Below are 13,799 nucleotides of genomic sequence, written 5' to 3'. Positions count from 1 at the left end.
GGACCAACACAAACAGACTCTTACTGATTCAGGCTCTGAGCATTTGTAGTTAAGGCATCTCTCACCTACCCATCATATGTTTCTATTTTCATGCCTTGCATCCCACAAAACAGCTAAGTGCCAAGGAGCGATTTAGACCTCATTAGACCTCAAAACAGTGAAACTATATGTACGTACTTTGTATGGGAATGACGTACCTGCAAATACCTACATATAAGATTTTGCAGGATTTGGTCTTGATCAGTTATTAAATTAACATGCTGCTTATATAAATCAACTGCACCTGGTTTGTGTTTCTAATGTGTGCAATATCATACAAAATATGCATATAGTTTCTATAAATTATTCACTACTTTTTTGATAAGAATTTGCTCAATAGAAGAATAACGTGTATCATGGTTGCCTTATTAGCTAAACGCTTTTCTTCGTTTGCCTGGCTCTGTGCAAAGACTATTGAAGCAAGAGCCTGATGCCTGGAATATTTGTGGTTTATTAACTTAGAAAGAATTAATATGCATATGGTTTGAGGATTACATGGTGTAAAATTTTAAAAATAGATCCCAAACCTCACATCAATATAAATCTCTAAGTATTTTTAATTGAAGTTTTAAGTACAAAAAAGAAAATGTGCTACAACACATAACAAATAACACACTAACTTTTCCAGGTCTGAGGGGCTTTAGAGAGCACATTGTGTGAATTATATCAATTCAAAAAAAGCTTACATCAAGCAGCATGGCAAAATTTGGGGACAGATGGTAAACACTACAGAGAAAACATTCTTTATAGCAGTGAGCCATTCTCAGAAGAGCAGTGCACAAGACTGTGCATAGGTACATTTTCTTTCCTCTTAGTTGCTTTGCCAAGAGCAGAAGATGGAGAAGCATTAGTAGCAATATGTCACTACGCTGGAGTTAGGGCTCAGCACTTGCAACAACTACGTAATGAACTAGCTTGATTCTTTGAGGGTCTGTATTACCAGAATGACCATGTTATTCATGGATGCACACGCTGCACAGCTGTTACAGAGAGCTACTTTGGCCTCCAACAATCCTGAGTTTGCTGTTATCTGTGGAAAACTGCATGTGCTTGTGCTTCAGGCTATTGCCTGCCCTATTATAAATTTTCTACAACTTTCCAGACTTCTTTTCTTGTGGGTAAACACTTTTATTTCATCCTCATGCAGGGTTTCAATGTGATACATCATTGCTACTGTTTGGCATGTGATTGCTACTGCCCCTGAAGCGCCTTGTCTTTTTGCGTGTTGTAGGGTTGTTCATGTGGATGTTTTAGGGACAGGTCCTGTTTTAGAAGTACTAAAAAGAAGCTGTCCACCCACTGGATGGATTCAGTGGGTGAATGCACCTTTTTTCCTATGTTAATATTATTTGTATTACTGCATCACCTAGGAGGCACAGTCACAGAGAAGTTCACAGGATACATGGTATTGTACACAGACCTACAAAATGATTCCTTTTTGATAGAAGTAGCTTCTATGGTAGCTTTTCTAATTCATTATATATGAGCTTGTTTGTTCTGCTGAGGAATATGTAACAGCTATTGCTAGGAAGATAGATATCGTCTTGCACTGTTTCATGCTCATCTTCTCTTGAAGCCCCAGTACACAAGAAAATATCTTCTTAATTTCCTTTCCCAAGTCTCCTGGTGGTGATGGTGTTAAACTTTCTCAGTTCTACTTGAATTGATACCTGTTCTAACTCAGTCTCTGCAGTTCATTTCTACTTGGAAACTTCTTTTCAGGTAGGCTACCTGGGTTAAAGCACTGCAGAACAAATTGATCGCATGTGGTAATTCTGTGCAAGTTGGAACTTTTTTCTCCATTCTTTGGTTTTTCATCTTGGTGAACTTAGAGATACCTGATTAGCAGAAGGTAGTCATAGCAATAAAAAGTCAACTTGCAGCATTGGCTCACCCTAAATGCTTTTCATTTTGGACTTTCTAATTAAGTTGCATGCTTATGCAATACCTGCTACCCTATAAAGCAAAGCCACTAAACAAGAGCTAGGAGTTGGAACATAAATGTGCAATGTTTCTAACTAATGGAGGACATGAAGTAGACTTAGCTTTACAGCTACCAGCAAATAAATTAGAGATTCAGAAAGAGTAGGAAGTGAGAGGGAGGAGAAGAAATTGGCTGGATTTTCCTTGGCCCTCCCATCCCTCACTTGCTTTACGTTTCTCTTTCCCACTATTGTGGGTGTCACCTGCTGTGGAGATAGCTGGTGTGTGTGATGCAAGAATGATTATCTTGTGTTCACATAATGGTGTTTGCAGTAAAGTAGTCATTAACCATTTGTATTGCAGCAGGCCCCAAGAGAACTCCCTGGGGTGTTAATATTCTTGTTCCAAATAGTATTTTTACTAGTGGTAGCTGGAAGTACTTGTGGAGTGACCTTGTTAACAAACAGTGTTCATCTGCAGAAAGGAACAGTGTGGGTGCTTATCCTCACCACAGAATAACCAGTCTGGCACAAAAAAAAGTAAAATGTGGAAGTTTGCCTTAACGTGGTACTATTTAACCAATATGGAGTATGATTATAAGTAAGATCTTCAGCAGACAAAATGGCATGTGTTGAAAAGTGTGTTCTTTAGTTCTAAATTTAGTCTTGATTTTCATTTCTTCTGAAATGCCCTTTGAGAGCACACTGGGAAGTCCTATAGACATCTTTTCTTTTTCATGGTCTTTGAAAGAGAACTAGTCGATCACTTTGTTGTTCTGCAGCCAATATAGAAAGCACTTGCTATGCTCTTAACTTCTATAAGCTGACATTTCAAATTAAGCCAAATTCCCTGGTTAAAAAGTGTTTTATTACATTAAGTAAATGACTTGTTGGAGATGCCACATTGTTGGATACTGCTTTAGGTAACAACAAATAAATAATAAAGTGTGTGCAAGACAAATGGAAAGAAACAAGGAATGCAATGGCAATGGAGGAGGGGAGAGTTCCTGAAAAGGGGGGAGGAAGAAACACTGTTTATGCGCTGTCAGGAGAAAAGTGAGACACTTATTTTGTAAATATCTGCCTGTCTTCTGCTTCAAAATGACCTTAGGAATTTTCTGCTGTTCAATCAACCCTAAGTTAAAAGGAAAACAGCAACCAATGGACAGAAAGAGGCTGTTTTTTCAGGTCCCTAGTGATAAAGAGAACAAACTGATGATTTACCTAAGTTTCACATCATAACCTGGGACTCCTATCCTTTTGCATTAGGCTTAGGTTTTTCTGCATACTCTGTATGCCAGTCATCCAGTGCTAGAGGAAGATATCTCCTCCCTTGGGAGCATTAAAAAAAAATTGCAGACACGGAATAGAAGCATTCAGAAGTAGTATGCATGCATGGTTTTTTTTCCTCTGTAATCTGCAAAAAGAATAGACTGACCCTTATAGTTTCTGCTTTACTTGGTGAAGGAACATAACCAACTTCATTTGACCAGGAGTTCCCTCTCAGAGGAACAGAGGTCTTAAATCATCCCCTAACAAAGTATTTTGAGGAGATTTTAGTTTCACTAGCTATCTCTTAATTACTGTAGAGTAGGCTAAAATGAATTTAGGAAGAATGCTTTTGCAGAACAGAAGTACTTTACCTAGAGTGCAGATGTTACCACCCTTATATCTCTCTGGAAAAAATTCTTCAGGCAAAAGGGGAAGGCAGCCTACCTTCAGTATTTTAACTCAGAAGTATCACCAGGAGAAGTAAAGCAGAATTTGCAATCAAATGCCAGCGGTCTTGAGCACAGTTTGAATAGCCAGGTGGCTCCCAAGTCACTGTAGTTACCTCATTTAATACACAGTCCAACCAATCCATTTGCATCTTCTTTCGCTTGCCTGTGCTTTTGTAGTATCACAAACTCAACATTAGAGCAGCTCTAGTTCCTCACATGTTGTGGCTTGGTGTGTCTTTCCTAGCATAAGGCTTTTTGGTGGTAATTGCTATGAAACCTTTGTGTGGTGTTACAGACTAAGTACTGCAGCACAGAGCAAAACGATCTTTGAGAGGAAGAGTTGGGTTTGGAACCAAAATTGAGCCACTGAGCCAGCAGACCTCAGCACTAAGAACTGATGATAGCAATGTACATCTATAGAGGACCTCATCAGAGCTAAGTCCTGTTAGTTTGTCTCTGTGCAGCAATGTGATAATTTTGCCCTCTAGAAAGCAACATGTTACGCTGGTCTAACTGCAGTTTGATGGTAAATAAAAATATCTGAGCTCTTTTAAATAATTTCATTTGACATGCTCATTTAGTATTATGGCACCTGTAAAGCTGAAAGAAATTGTTGCTGGTTAGTGGTCACTTAAATAAAGAAAATTACACCCAAGTAATGAATGTGCTATATAGGCAGCTTATATGTATTAATATCAGGCTCTGACCTGAAGCATGGAAACACTGATCCCTATCTTCAGTTTTGCCTTGTAAAATGATTCTCTGGGTGTGGAGGAATCAGGCTCAAATTAAGAACTGACTTGTAACCTATGTATGATGCAACAGGTAATTTTGCATGATTAGACTATGTATTTTTTTGAAAAAAGTAGTCATGTCCCAGGTTTCCTGTCTAAGCACATGAAAGGAGAAAGGATGGTAAGTCTATTTTCATTGCTTCAGCTAGGAGTGTGTTGAATGGGAACAAATGAACTAACTACACCTTTCACTGCAGTGTTATTAAAAGGGAAAGTTCATCACTTTTAACTTCTGAAGCAGAGATTACTTGCATCCAGTTCGAAGAATATCTGCTACTTGTTTTCCCAAATATGCTTTCCAGGGTTTCACCAGACTGTTCATGTTCACAAGGAGTTTGCTGGTCCTAGAGTCCTCCTGGCCTGCTATAAGATAATCAGTACCTAGTTTAAAAAAAAAAAAAAAAAAAAAAAAGTCAGTCAATAAGTAGAAGAAAATAGGACTAAATGCTCAATTTCTCCATTGCATGTAGCATCTTAGCCAGCTTTGTCTAATTTTTATATTCCAGTTTCTGCACACATGGTTTCGTGTGTATGTACCTTCATGTGCGAATTCTCAACACTGACTCCTGAGCACACAGGTTAGATGTTTTCACATGTGTATGTACAGAAATCACAAGTGCCCAAATTGATTTCATTCCAGGGAGTTACCACTTGCAAATTCAGTGCCTCCACATGCAGATGACTGGGTTTGATTCTGATCTCCCTGCCTCCCCCCCTGTTTTTTTTAAGCTAATATAACTCCATGTGCTTTAGTAGCATTACTCCTCACTTGCATAGTTGTGATGAATAGCAGAATTTGATCTGAACAGATGTGGAAGCTAGTATTGCATATGAAAATGGTTAGCCAGACTTCCTAGATTATAACCTTTAGGTACAGGTAGCAGGGCCTCAAAAAGAGGTCTGCAGACAGAAAAGTACATAGCTACACAGACAAGAAACAACTATCACTGAAGATAACATCCTGCCTTAGTAGATATATAATCACTTTGTGTTGCATTGACCACAGTAAGTAAAATTCCTTCACTGATCAGAATTTAGAGAAACAGTCATCCCTGTCAAGCTGAGCATGTGTGTATGTATTTCAATTTCTCAGTGTTAACTTGATAGATATGTGCAATGCAGGTTCCTCGTGTATTTTCTGATTTTGAAAACACAAGATGGAATGAATGCACTACGCGCTGCTAGATTTTGACTGGCAATTTATGACCTTTTATTCTTGCGTTCAGAGAGGAAAGGTATTTTAAAGTTGTATACACAGAATAGGTGAATATATATCTCTGTTTTTGGATGTTTGCTCTTTTACTGCTTTCTGTTTAATTTTGCTTATTATTGTAAAATTGTTTGTTTGTACTGTTGCACATAGATTTCTCTTGTGCGCATTCCTGTTCATTTGATCTTAACTGAAGTTTGCACATCCCTCCTGATGAAAGGCAGGCAGCCTTTTTATATCCACCCAGTTAACTTCCAAAGAGCAATTCTTTGGGTTCAATCTGTGGAACGAAACTTTTGGAGTAGAGACAAGGGGGAAAACACATTACAGATCTTGCCCTCTCAGTGCTGAAACATACGGCAACAGAAAGCCCACATTGCCAGTCAGTGTGTGCTGGGGAGGAACAAAATAAACACAATTATTAAAGAGCCTGAGCAGAGGCTACATAGCAGTTGGCTGGTGAGCACTCTAAAGGGCCAGATTAATGTGTGTTCCCCACGCAGCTCAGCTGACACGGCTGTTCACTGTGACAGCTGTGTACTCTTCTGGTACAGCCATCCACCCTGTCCTCTGACAGTTAGGATGTTTTACAGCAGTTCAGACATCTCCAGGAAATGGAACCATCAACCATCCCTGCAGGACCAGAGAAATAACCTTCAGTGATGGGGCACCCTAATATACAATCATTTAATTACTGTGTCTCACAAACACTTAGTGAACTGTTACTCAGATGGACCTTAATTCTTAGACTTAAAATACACTGAAATCACAAGGCTGAGTTGCCCCAGGGTGCTTTCCCTCCACAAGGATGGGTGATACTGAAATGAGATCCCAAGGGTTTATATATTCATATAGATGCTTTGTGGCACAGCTGTCAGTCACAACAGCAGATGCTGAGCCCCTGCTTTACGAAGGTCAAGGCTAATGGATCCAGAATCACTGGCCCAGCCTCTCTTCTTTGCCTGTTTTCTCCTGCAGAAACAAACCAGATGTGCAGCTAGGCAGATCCCTTCGTGCAGCAGTGGTAGAGAAGGAAAATGTACTAGGCTAGAAGACTGAAAGGTTTCCTTTTTTTCTCTCCTTTTTTTCTTTAAATGCTGCTTCATCTGAGGAGCATAGAAGGCAGCTTGGTAGTTTATTCTGGCTGATAACAACTTGAAAAGCAAGGAGTTTTTTTTTTTTTTTTTTAAAAAAAGCAACTATACAGCAAATTCAGTCATAGCTCCATTAGTAAGGCTTTTTGATTAACTGTCCATTACCTTTAATTTTCTGTTAAGAGGTGACAATGGCATAACCCCTGCACCTCTAGCACTGGAATTTCTCAGCCATATATCTTCAGACCTATGCTGCTAAAGAGGTAGCAAGTACAGCTATAGAGTACAAAGGAGAAAAATCTCCTGTGATGCTTTCCCTCTTGAAATATCTGTGTGGGGTCAGATTTGCTCTCACCCTGTTTAAGCACATGTTTTATTCAGGTCTGATTCAAGGCTCTCACAGTTTCACAGGAAGCACTGGAAAATACTTAATTATGCACAACTGTGCCAGTGAAGTTTTACTTAATTATGCACAACTGTGCCACTGCAATTTCAGTGAAAGCAAGCACCTTGTTCATTTGGACTACTTTAAGCAGAGAACTTTATGTGCAAATTTGAGGAACACCCCTAAAACAGAGCTCAAGGACTATGTTCTACTTCCATGCAAATTCACATGCAGTCTTTCACTTATAGATAATTGAAGACAAAATCCATTTCTGAGACAGTACAGTTCATTTTGTCATAACAGGAAGAATATGAAGTTTGATTTGACCCAGCCTTTCGTAGAACAGCTGTCTCTTTTGTATGTCACTGATTTCAGATGAGAACTTGTTTTAGAGGTTAAGTTAAACCTTATATTTAAGTGAAGTAGAGGGAATTCCTTTCACTCAGAATGGATATGTTTTTAATTTGTTCAGAGGAAAAAGCATAGGGAAACTTTTCTATCAAGTATTGCTTTTAGAATGATCTCCAGGAATGTGTCTCACTGGGGTCTGATCCCAAGAGATGCTCCCAAAGACTTGGAACTTCTGGTGATATGAAGGAAAGTTTTGAGTAATCAAAGACCATTAGAATTAGACCGTTATTGCCTACTTGAACAAGTGGAGTCCAGGCTCAAATTTTCAGGATTCAGAGACTTACCAAGAGATTTCAACTGTTACAAGAAAAGTATTTCTCTCTGCAATCCAAGTTGCATGGCAGGAAAGGCAGCAATAGGAAAGGCTGAATCAGGGGATGCCCAGCTACTGATAACATTACTTAGCACCAGCATGGAGCTTCCCAGTCTGTAGTCAGAGGTACTATTTTGCCTGCAGCAGAACCAGGGGAGAAGATTGCTGCTTTCAGCAAACCCGCTTCTCCAGTCCAGTGCCAGGGTAGATTCCCATAAGTGAAAGTGGAAGAACATGGATCAGAATGTAGTTAGGGAGCAAAACTAGAGACTAATCCTAAAACGGTTATAAAAAGGGGGGATTATTGACTTAAAAGATGTTTTTTATAATTATTAAAGATGTCACTGTCTCATTTGGTTTGACATCAAAAGTCACTTGATTTTATGCTCTCCTTCCACAGTTGGTTTCCCACATGCTGCAGGTTGTGAGCTTTAGGCTTTGAAGGAACAAAACATTGAATGCACTGAGAATTTACAGTAGAAAAAAAGAGAAAGGCTTACTTTTCATTATTTGATACCATTACAAAGGCATAGAAGTATGATTCCCAAATTTTCATAAAGATTCCCAGCTTTTTCCAAAAAGATGTAAAACAATGCAAGAGTACAGAGTAAAGAAGGAAGAAAAGTCTGGGCATAAAAATGTAGGGATTTTTATCACAAAAATTCTTCTAGTCATAAATAGTCTGGAAGATCAAATCAAGTCACTCAAAGTGAAACATTTCCAGAGAGGTTTGAGTTATTTGGCAAAACCCTGTTCTCAGATAAGAAAGTATTCTTTACTATAGCTGTATATTGACTATCTCTGTGGTGGGGATGACTCAGGAGGGATTACATCCCTTAAAGTTTAATGGAAAGTGTTCAGTAGCCATAGCCAATGTTCCTGAAGAGTTGTCATCACTGTTTACAGGGGAAGGAGAATACCTTGCCAGCAAGCTGTTGGCAGGAATGGCTGCACTGTTCATGCAACAGCTGGGGAAGGTAGTTTAAGTCTAGCTACTGTGTAGCAGCAAGAGAAAGGTTCTCTCAATCTATTGTCTTCTAGCAGCACAGTTCAGCTTTGAGTGTTTAAACCTGGAATCCCTTAGTTCTGTCCTTTTCCCTAATAGTCCCACAAGAGAAGCAATTTTACACTGCTTTATGTTACCTGGACCTGCTTTACTGCAATGGATTATTACACGGTTGTCTTTGATCTCATGTCATTCTCACACAGGTTTCGCTGTGTGACTTCATTCTTTTCAGAGTTATTGATTTGCAGTGGTGCAAACAACACAGATGATGAGACTGATGAGCAGCACTGCAGCCTGGGAAAAGTAGTGCTATAAGCATTTTGTCCTTACCAGGATTGAGAATGGGACATGTACATCCCCTGTTGGTCCAGGATTCCGGGAAAATGCTTCTGTTGCTCCGAGCAATTTTTACTTTGCCTGATTTCAGGACCTTCTTCACTTTCACAACGACTTCTGCATGGGTCCCTTTGTCATGAGCTGATAGGATTCTTGCTTTTATCACTGCCAGAACACACATATAAAGATAGAGACCAACAATGAATTTCTAAGTGAGATAGGTTTTTTTGTTTTTTCCTTTATGCTGCTGAAAGGTAGAATTTGAGGACCTCGGGAATTTAGAACCTTGGGAGAAGACATGAAAAATTACTGCAGTTGTACAGGAAAAGAGTTGCAATGCTTGTCCACTTCAATCATTGCTCCTTTTGAGTAAATTTGGGGAAGAAAAACTGGATTTTTCTATTGAAGTAGTTAACTGATCCTTTCACCATGCTATTTATCAATCAACTTTTTTAATGGGTTGTGGTAAAACACTTGAAAATCATAGGAAAGCACTTGTGTATACATAGGAAGACTGTAAAAACCAGATCAGCAGCTAACAGTCAGATTTTCAGTGCACTCATTCTAGGTCTTATGTTTAGCAGTTTGAAAACTTCTGTTGAATTTGTATATCTTTAATACTAGTCTTTAAAAACTTCTGTCCTGCAGGAAGGGACTGTCAGGAAGGAGGGAAGTCAGGAAGCTTCCTATCAGGCTGCAGGCATGTCACATGGCTAAAATTCCATGATTGCACAAAAAAACAGAAGAAGATTGTGGCCTAACATCTGGTTGCCATGATAAATTTCTGTTCTTTCAATTTGATAGGATCCCATAATTTTCTGGCAGGATAGTCTCATCCACAGATTGGCCCCACAAGCAGGCTTTGTTGTGTCATGATACAAGCACATCAAACCTTTGCAGCCCATAGCTTTCCTTTCTTGCTTGGTGTGATGGCATGAACCAGTTGTTTATACTACACAATATTAAATGCATTCTTGGTAAACAAGCATGGACATTTGTACCTGCATAATGACCACAAAAACAGTGCCTGTGTGGATGCAAGGCTTTTATCATTTATTTTCAGCCTGGAGGCCAACCATTCTACTGGGTTACAATTCTAGCTCTCCTGCTGTGAAGAGAGGTTAACTAGATGGAAAAGGGACACCAAGGAGTCTGCTATGAAAAAGGCTATTCCCTGATAGTTCTGATCACAAGCAGGACATATCACTGGACAAAAAAGCCTGAAGAAATCCTGCCTCTTATTTCATGACTTAGCCAGTCCTGACCTTTTTCACAGCTATCAGCTAGTGAAACAGAGAACACTGTGAAATTGTCACACCTTGCAGGCACATCACCTACTTACCATAGGCATATTTCATTTGGCAGAAATCAGTGACACTTCCAAGCACCCTCTCCTTGCACACACACTTTTCTAGCAGGGGAACCGCAGAACACAAAGGGTTGGAGAACAGCCAGGACATGAAAGAGGAAAGGAAAGCAAATTATATTCAGTTATAAAGTTGTATTTATGTAACTCCCATCATCTGGATGGACAGAAAGTGTAGGTTTGAGAGTGAGCTCAGTTATTTGAAAATCTGTTTCTTGTTAGATGATACAATAATGGTTCTGAAATCTGACCGGTATTGTCTAGTAAAATGCAGAACTCATGGGGTCTATTATATAGTTAATAAGCTGATGCTGATAAAGAGATTTGTCAGAATCAGATCCAGGTGTCAATCATATAATACCCTTGTTCCATTCCATAAACTAAGAAGTGCTGCTCCTTGCCAGTATTAAGGTAATATCTCTCTCAGAAAGTCAAGGTATGCAGTAGGTGGCACAGTTACCCCGGGGCCTTACAAAATCATTGACGCTGGTAAGTGCCATCCTTCCTATGGCATGCAAAACTAAGAATATTTTAAATATTAAAGGCTCCACCTCATTCTGTAAACCTAATTTCTTATGACTTTAGCTGGATACAGTATACCTCTTTTCTTCCACTCCTGAGCTGTTGTGCCATTATGAATATTTTATGCTTAAAATCACTTGTGTTCCACCCCAGAGGTGGCTGTATTTCAATGATGGCTGACACTATCTTTCTACAGATAGCATTTGAAGCTCTGAACAGCAACTGAATGCTTAGGAAAGCTGTGTAAATCCACCAGTATTATGACCATACATTTTTGGAATATGAAAAATTCTTCACACCGATCTTATTTATGATTCATTGATTTTCAGAAAAAGTTGCATAGTACAACCTGATTTGGAAAATAACAATGTAGGTGTAATGATAACCAATATGGTTCAGATTAGCAGATGTTGCCAGCATACGGTGGATGGACTGGAGCTAGAGGGGAGTGGAGGAATTTAAGTCAGGGTGGAAAAAAGGAAGAGCTGGCACTGAGTGAAGTTACCAAATATTTCCAGACTCTGAGATATACCTGGGTGCCTCAGTGCAGAAAATCCCTGCTCATGGTCATTCCATTTCCACTCATCTTCAGTCTCATTAGTTGGCATTTGCACAAGGTCAGGGATTCGTCCTCCAATGGGGATATTAAAGAATGGCTCATTGTCATAGCTGTAGGGTAGACAAAAAAGAGAAGACTCAGGACATGAGCGCAGTAGGAAGGTGGTGTTTGTGGCATGTGGGTGTAGCATTCAGTATCCAAACATGTGAGCTTTTTCTCTTTGGGTTGGGAAAACTTCATGCCATACAGAGAAACCATGCACACTTCACATTTTGTTAAATTACTGTGTAATTACTGTGTAAAATTTTTTGTTTTTATTTATTTACTGAATCAAGTAAGTCAAAGTTAGCAATCACCTGCTGACGTCAGTAGGAACTGAAGACATCTGCAGGGCCAGCAAAACTAGTAGCCACTCAGCAAATCGCAGTATTTCTATACTGAGATTAATGCATGTTTGGGGTGCAGATGCCTGCCATCTAGAAACACGAGGGAGACCTTGCAACTCATTTCATCTCAGACACAGATGAAAGGCAAGCTTTCCAGACTTTTCCATCTATTTCCAAGGCAAAGCGATGCATTTAAAGATGCTGTACGGACTCCTGTGGGGTTGTGGAGCTACCTATTCTTACTGCAAAAACTCTTCATTTCAATATTGCCTTGGACAATACAATGGATTTATAAATGTGCCAGCCACCAAATGGCAACTAGGAGACATTTTATGTAACTTACAGTCACCTTTTCAAATGATTGGGGTCCCCTGGTTCCCACCAGGGATTACTGTTATTGCTGTCATCTCAGTTAATCTTTGTTACAGAATCCCATCTCAAAATTAACCCAAATGAGGGCTTCTTTACCCATTGAAACAGTTTCCAGTGTGCTGGTCGCAGTCTCTGGCACAGTCACAAGGACGACAGCCATTTTCTCCAAAGCCCCAGTAGCCCATGAGACATCTGTCGCAATTGGGGCCTGCCACGCCAGGCTTGCAGTAGCAGAATCCCGTCTTGGGGTGGCATCGCCAGCTTCTGCTGAAAGTGGTGTTGGCTGAACCCACTGGCTGGCAGGAGCAAGCTATGGAGATATGGTAAGAGGTGACTAAGATTACGTACGTGCCCAGGGGTCATCTTGTTAAGTGACATTTTTGCAAGGCTGATAAACTCCTGGCCTCTTCCTTACGCTCAGTAGTTTCACAGCAGAACTGGTAACCATTATATTGTCAGCTACATTTGCAATATTCTTTTTGTTTGTTTCTAACTCATTTAGCTCAGCAAAACAAATCCAGCTGGGACCTGTTTACATGTGAAAGCCACTTTCCTCTGCATCCTCACATTTGGTCCTCAAGAAGAAAAAATATCTTTTGGAAATAATATAAAGAAACAAAGGGTGAACAGTTTTGTTTAACGAGTATTTCTCTTATGATCTGCTAGTATGTAGTTATTTTTTTCCACTATGTCCCATGTTCTTCATGCCAATATTTTTAATAATATTATCACACTCTGCTCTAGACAGATCTCAGTCAGTTCTTTCCAAGGGACAATAGCCTAAGGACAGAAAATAAGCGTGCTGTCATGGACAATGTACTCAACACCATGAGCTGCTTGGCAGATGGCAGCAGGCTTGCCTGTTTGCCACAAAGCAGTCTTGACTTTGGGAGCAAACCCAGGGATTTTGCTGTCACTTCTGGAGAGGAGGTGTAATGATGGAGCGCACATTAGCGCTGCTATTTTCTAAGGTAAATTCTAATTTGCTGCTGCTCAATTTCAATTTGCCCAGGTTTTTGAAGGGCTGACTACATTACCCCAAAAGAGAAATACGTAGTTCTGTCTGCCATTGAAGAAATGGCTGTCATGGATTTCAGGATGGAGAGAGAAAACACATGCTTCCTTTACTAGAGCCAAGTAAGAAGTCAGAAGTTGCCAACATCTGGGTTGGCAGGTTTCCAATTTCCCTCTAATATCTCTGTAATTAGGATGTGGAGATTTCACCTGAAGTTTCTCCTAGTTCTGCAGCTTCTGGATCTGTCTTTATTCCCATCTTATTTCCAGTTTTCCATCAGTTAGAGTCAGATAACAGCAGATGGGTACCTCGCTAGCCTACTTATCACCAACTGAGGCTAGACCCTGA

General features: G+C 39.8%; 1 protein-coding gene across 1 annotated transcript in view; it reads right to left on the bottom strand.

Annotated features, from left to right (window-relative positions):
- Positions 1-578: 578 nt before the first annotated feature.
- Positions 579-13,799, bottom strand: part of LOC112979173 (netrin-4-like) — a 57,861-nt gene continuing 44,640 nt past the window's right edge. Inside the window, exons 6-10 of the mRNA XM_026093123.2 lie at positions 12,533-12,746; positions 11,652-11,788; positions 10,574-10,642; positions 9,226-9,396; positions 579-4,857 (exon numbers count right to left, since the gene is read on the bottom strand). Coding sequence (XP_025948908.2) covers positions 4,721-4,857; positions 9,226-9,396; positions 10,574-10,642; positions 11,652-11,788; positions 12,533-12,746 — 728 coding nt within the window. The 3' untranslated portion in view covers positions 579-4,720. The remainder of the gene's footprint in view (positions 4,858-9,225; positions 9,397-10,573; positions 10,643-11,651; positions 11,789-12,532; positions 12,747-13,799) is intronic.

Source organism: Dromaius novaehollandiae, chromosome 12, assembly GCF_036370855.1.
Source record: "Dromaius novaehollandiae isolate bDroNov1 chromosome 12, bDroNov1.hap1, whole genome shotgun sequence".
In the NCBI taxonomy this organism is placed as follows: Eukaryota; Metazoa; Chordata; class Aves; order Casuariiformes; family Dromaiidae; genus Dromaius; species Dromaius novaehollandiae.
This window is presented reverse-complemented; position numbering and strand designations above follow the sequence as displayed.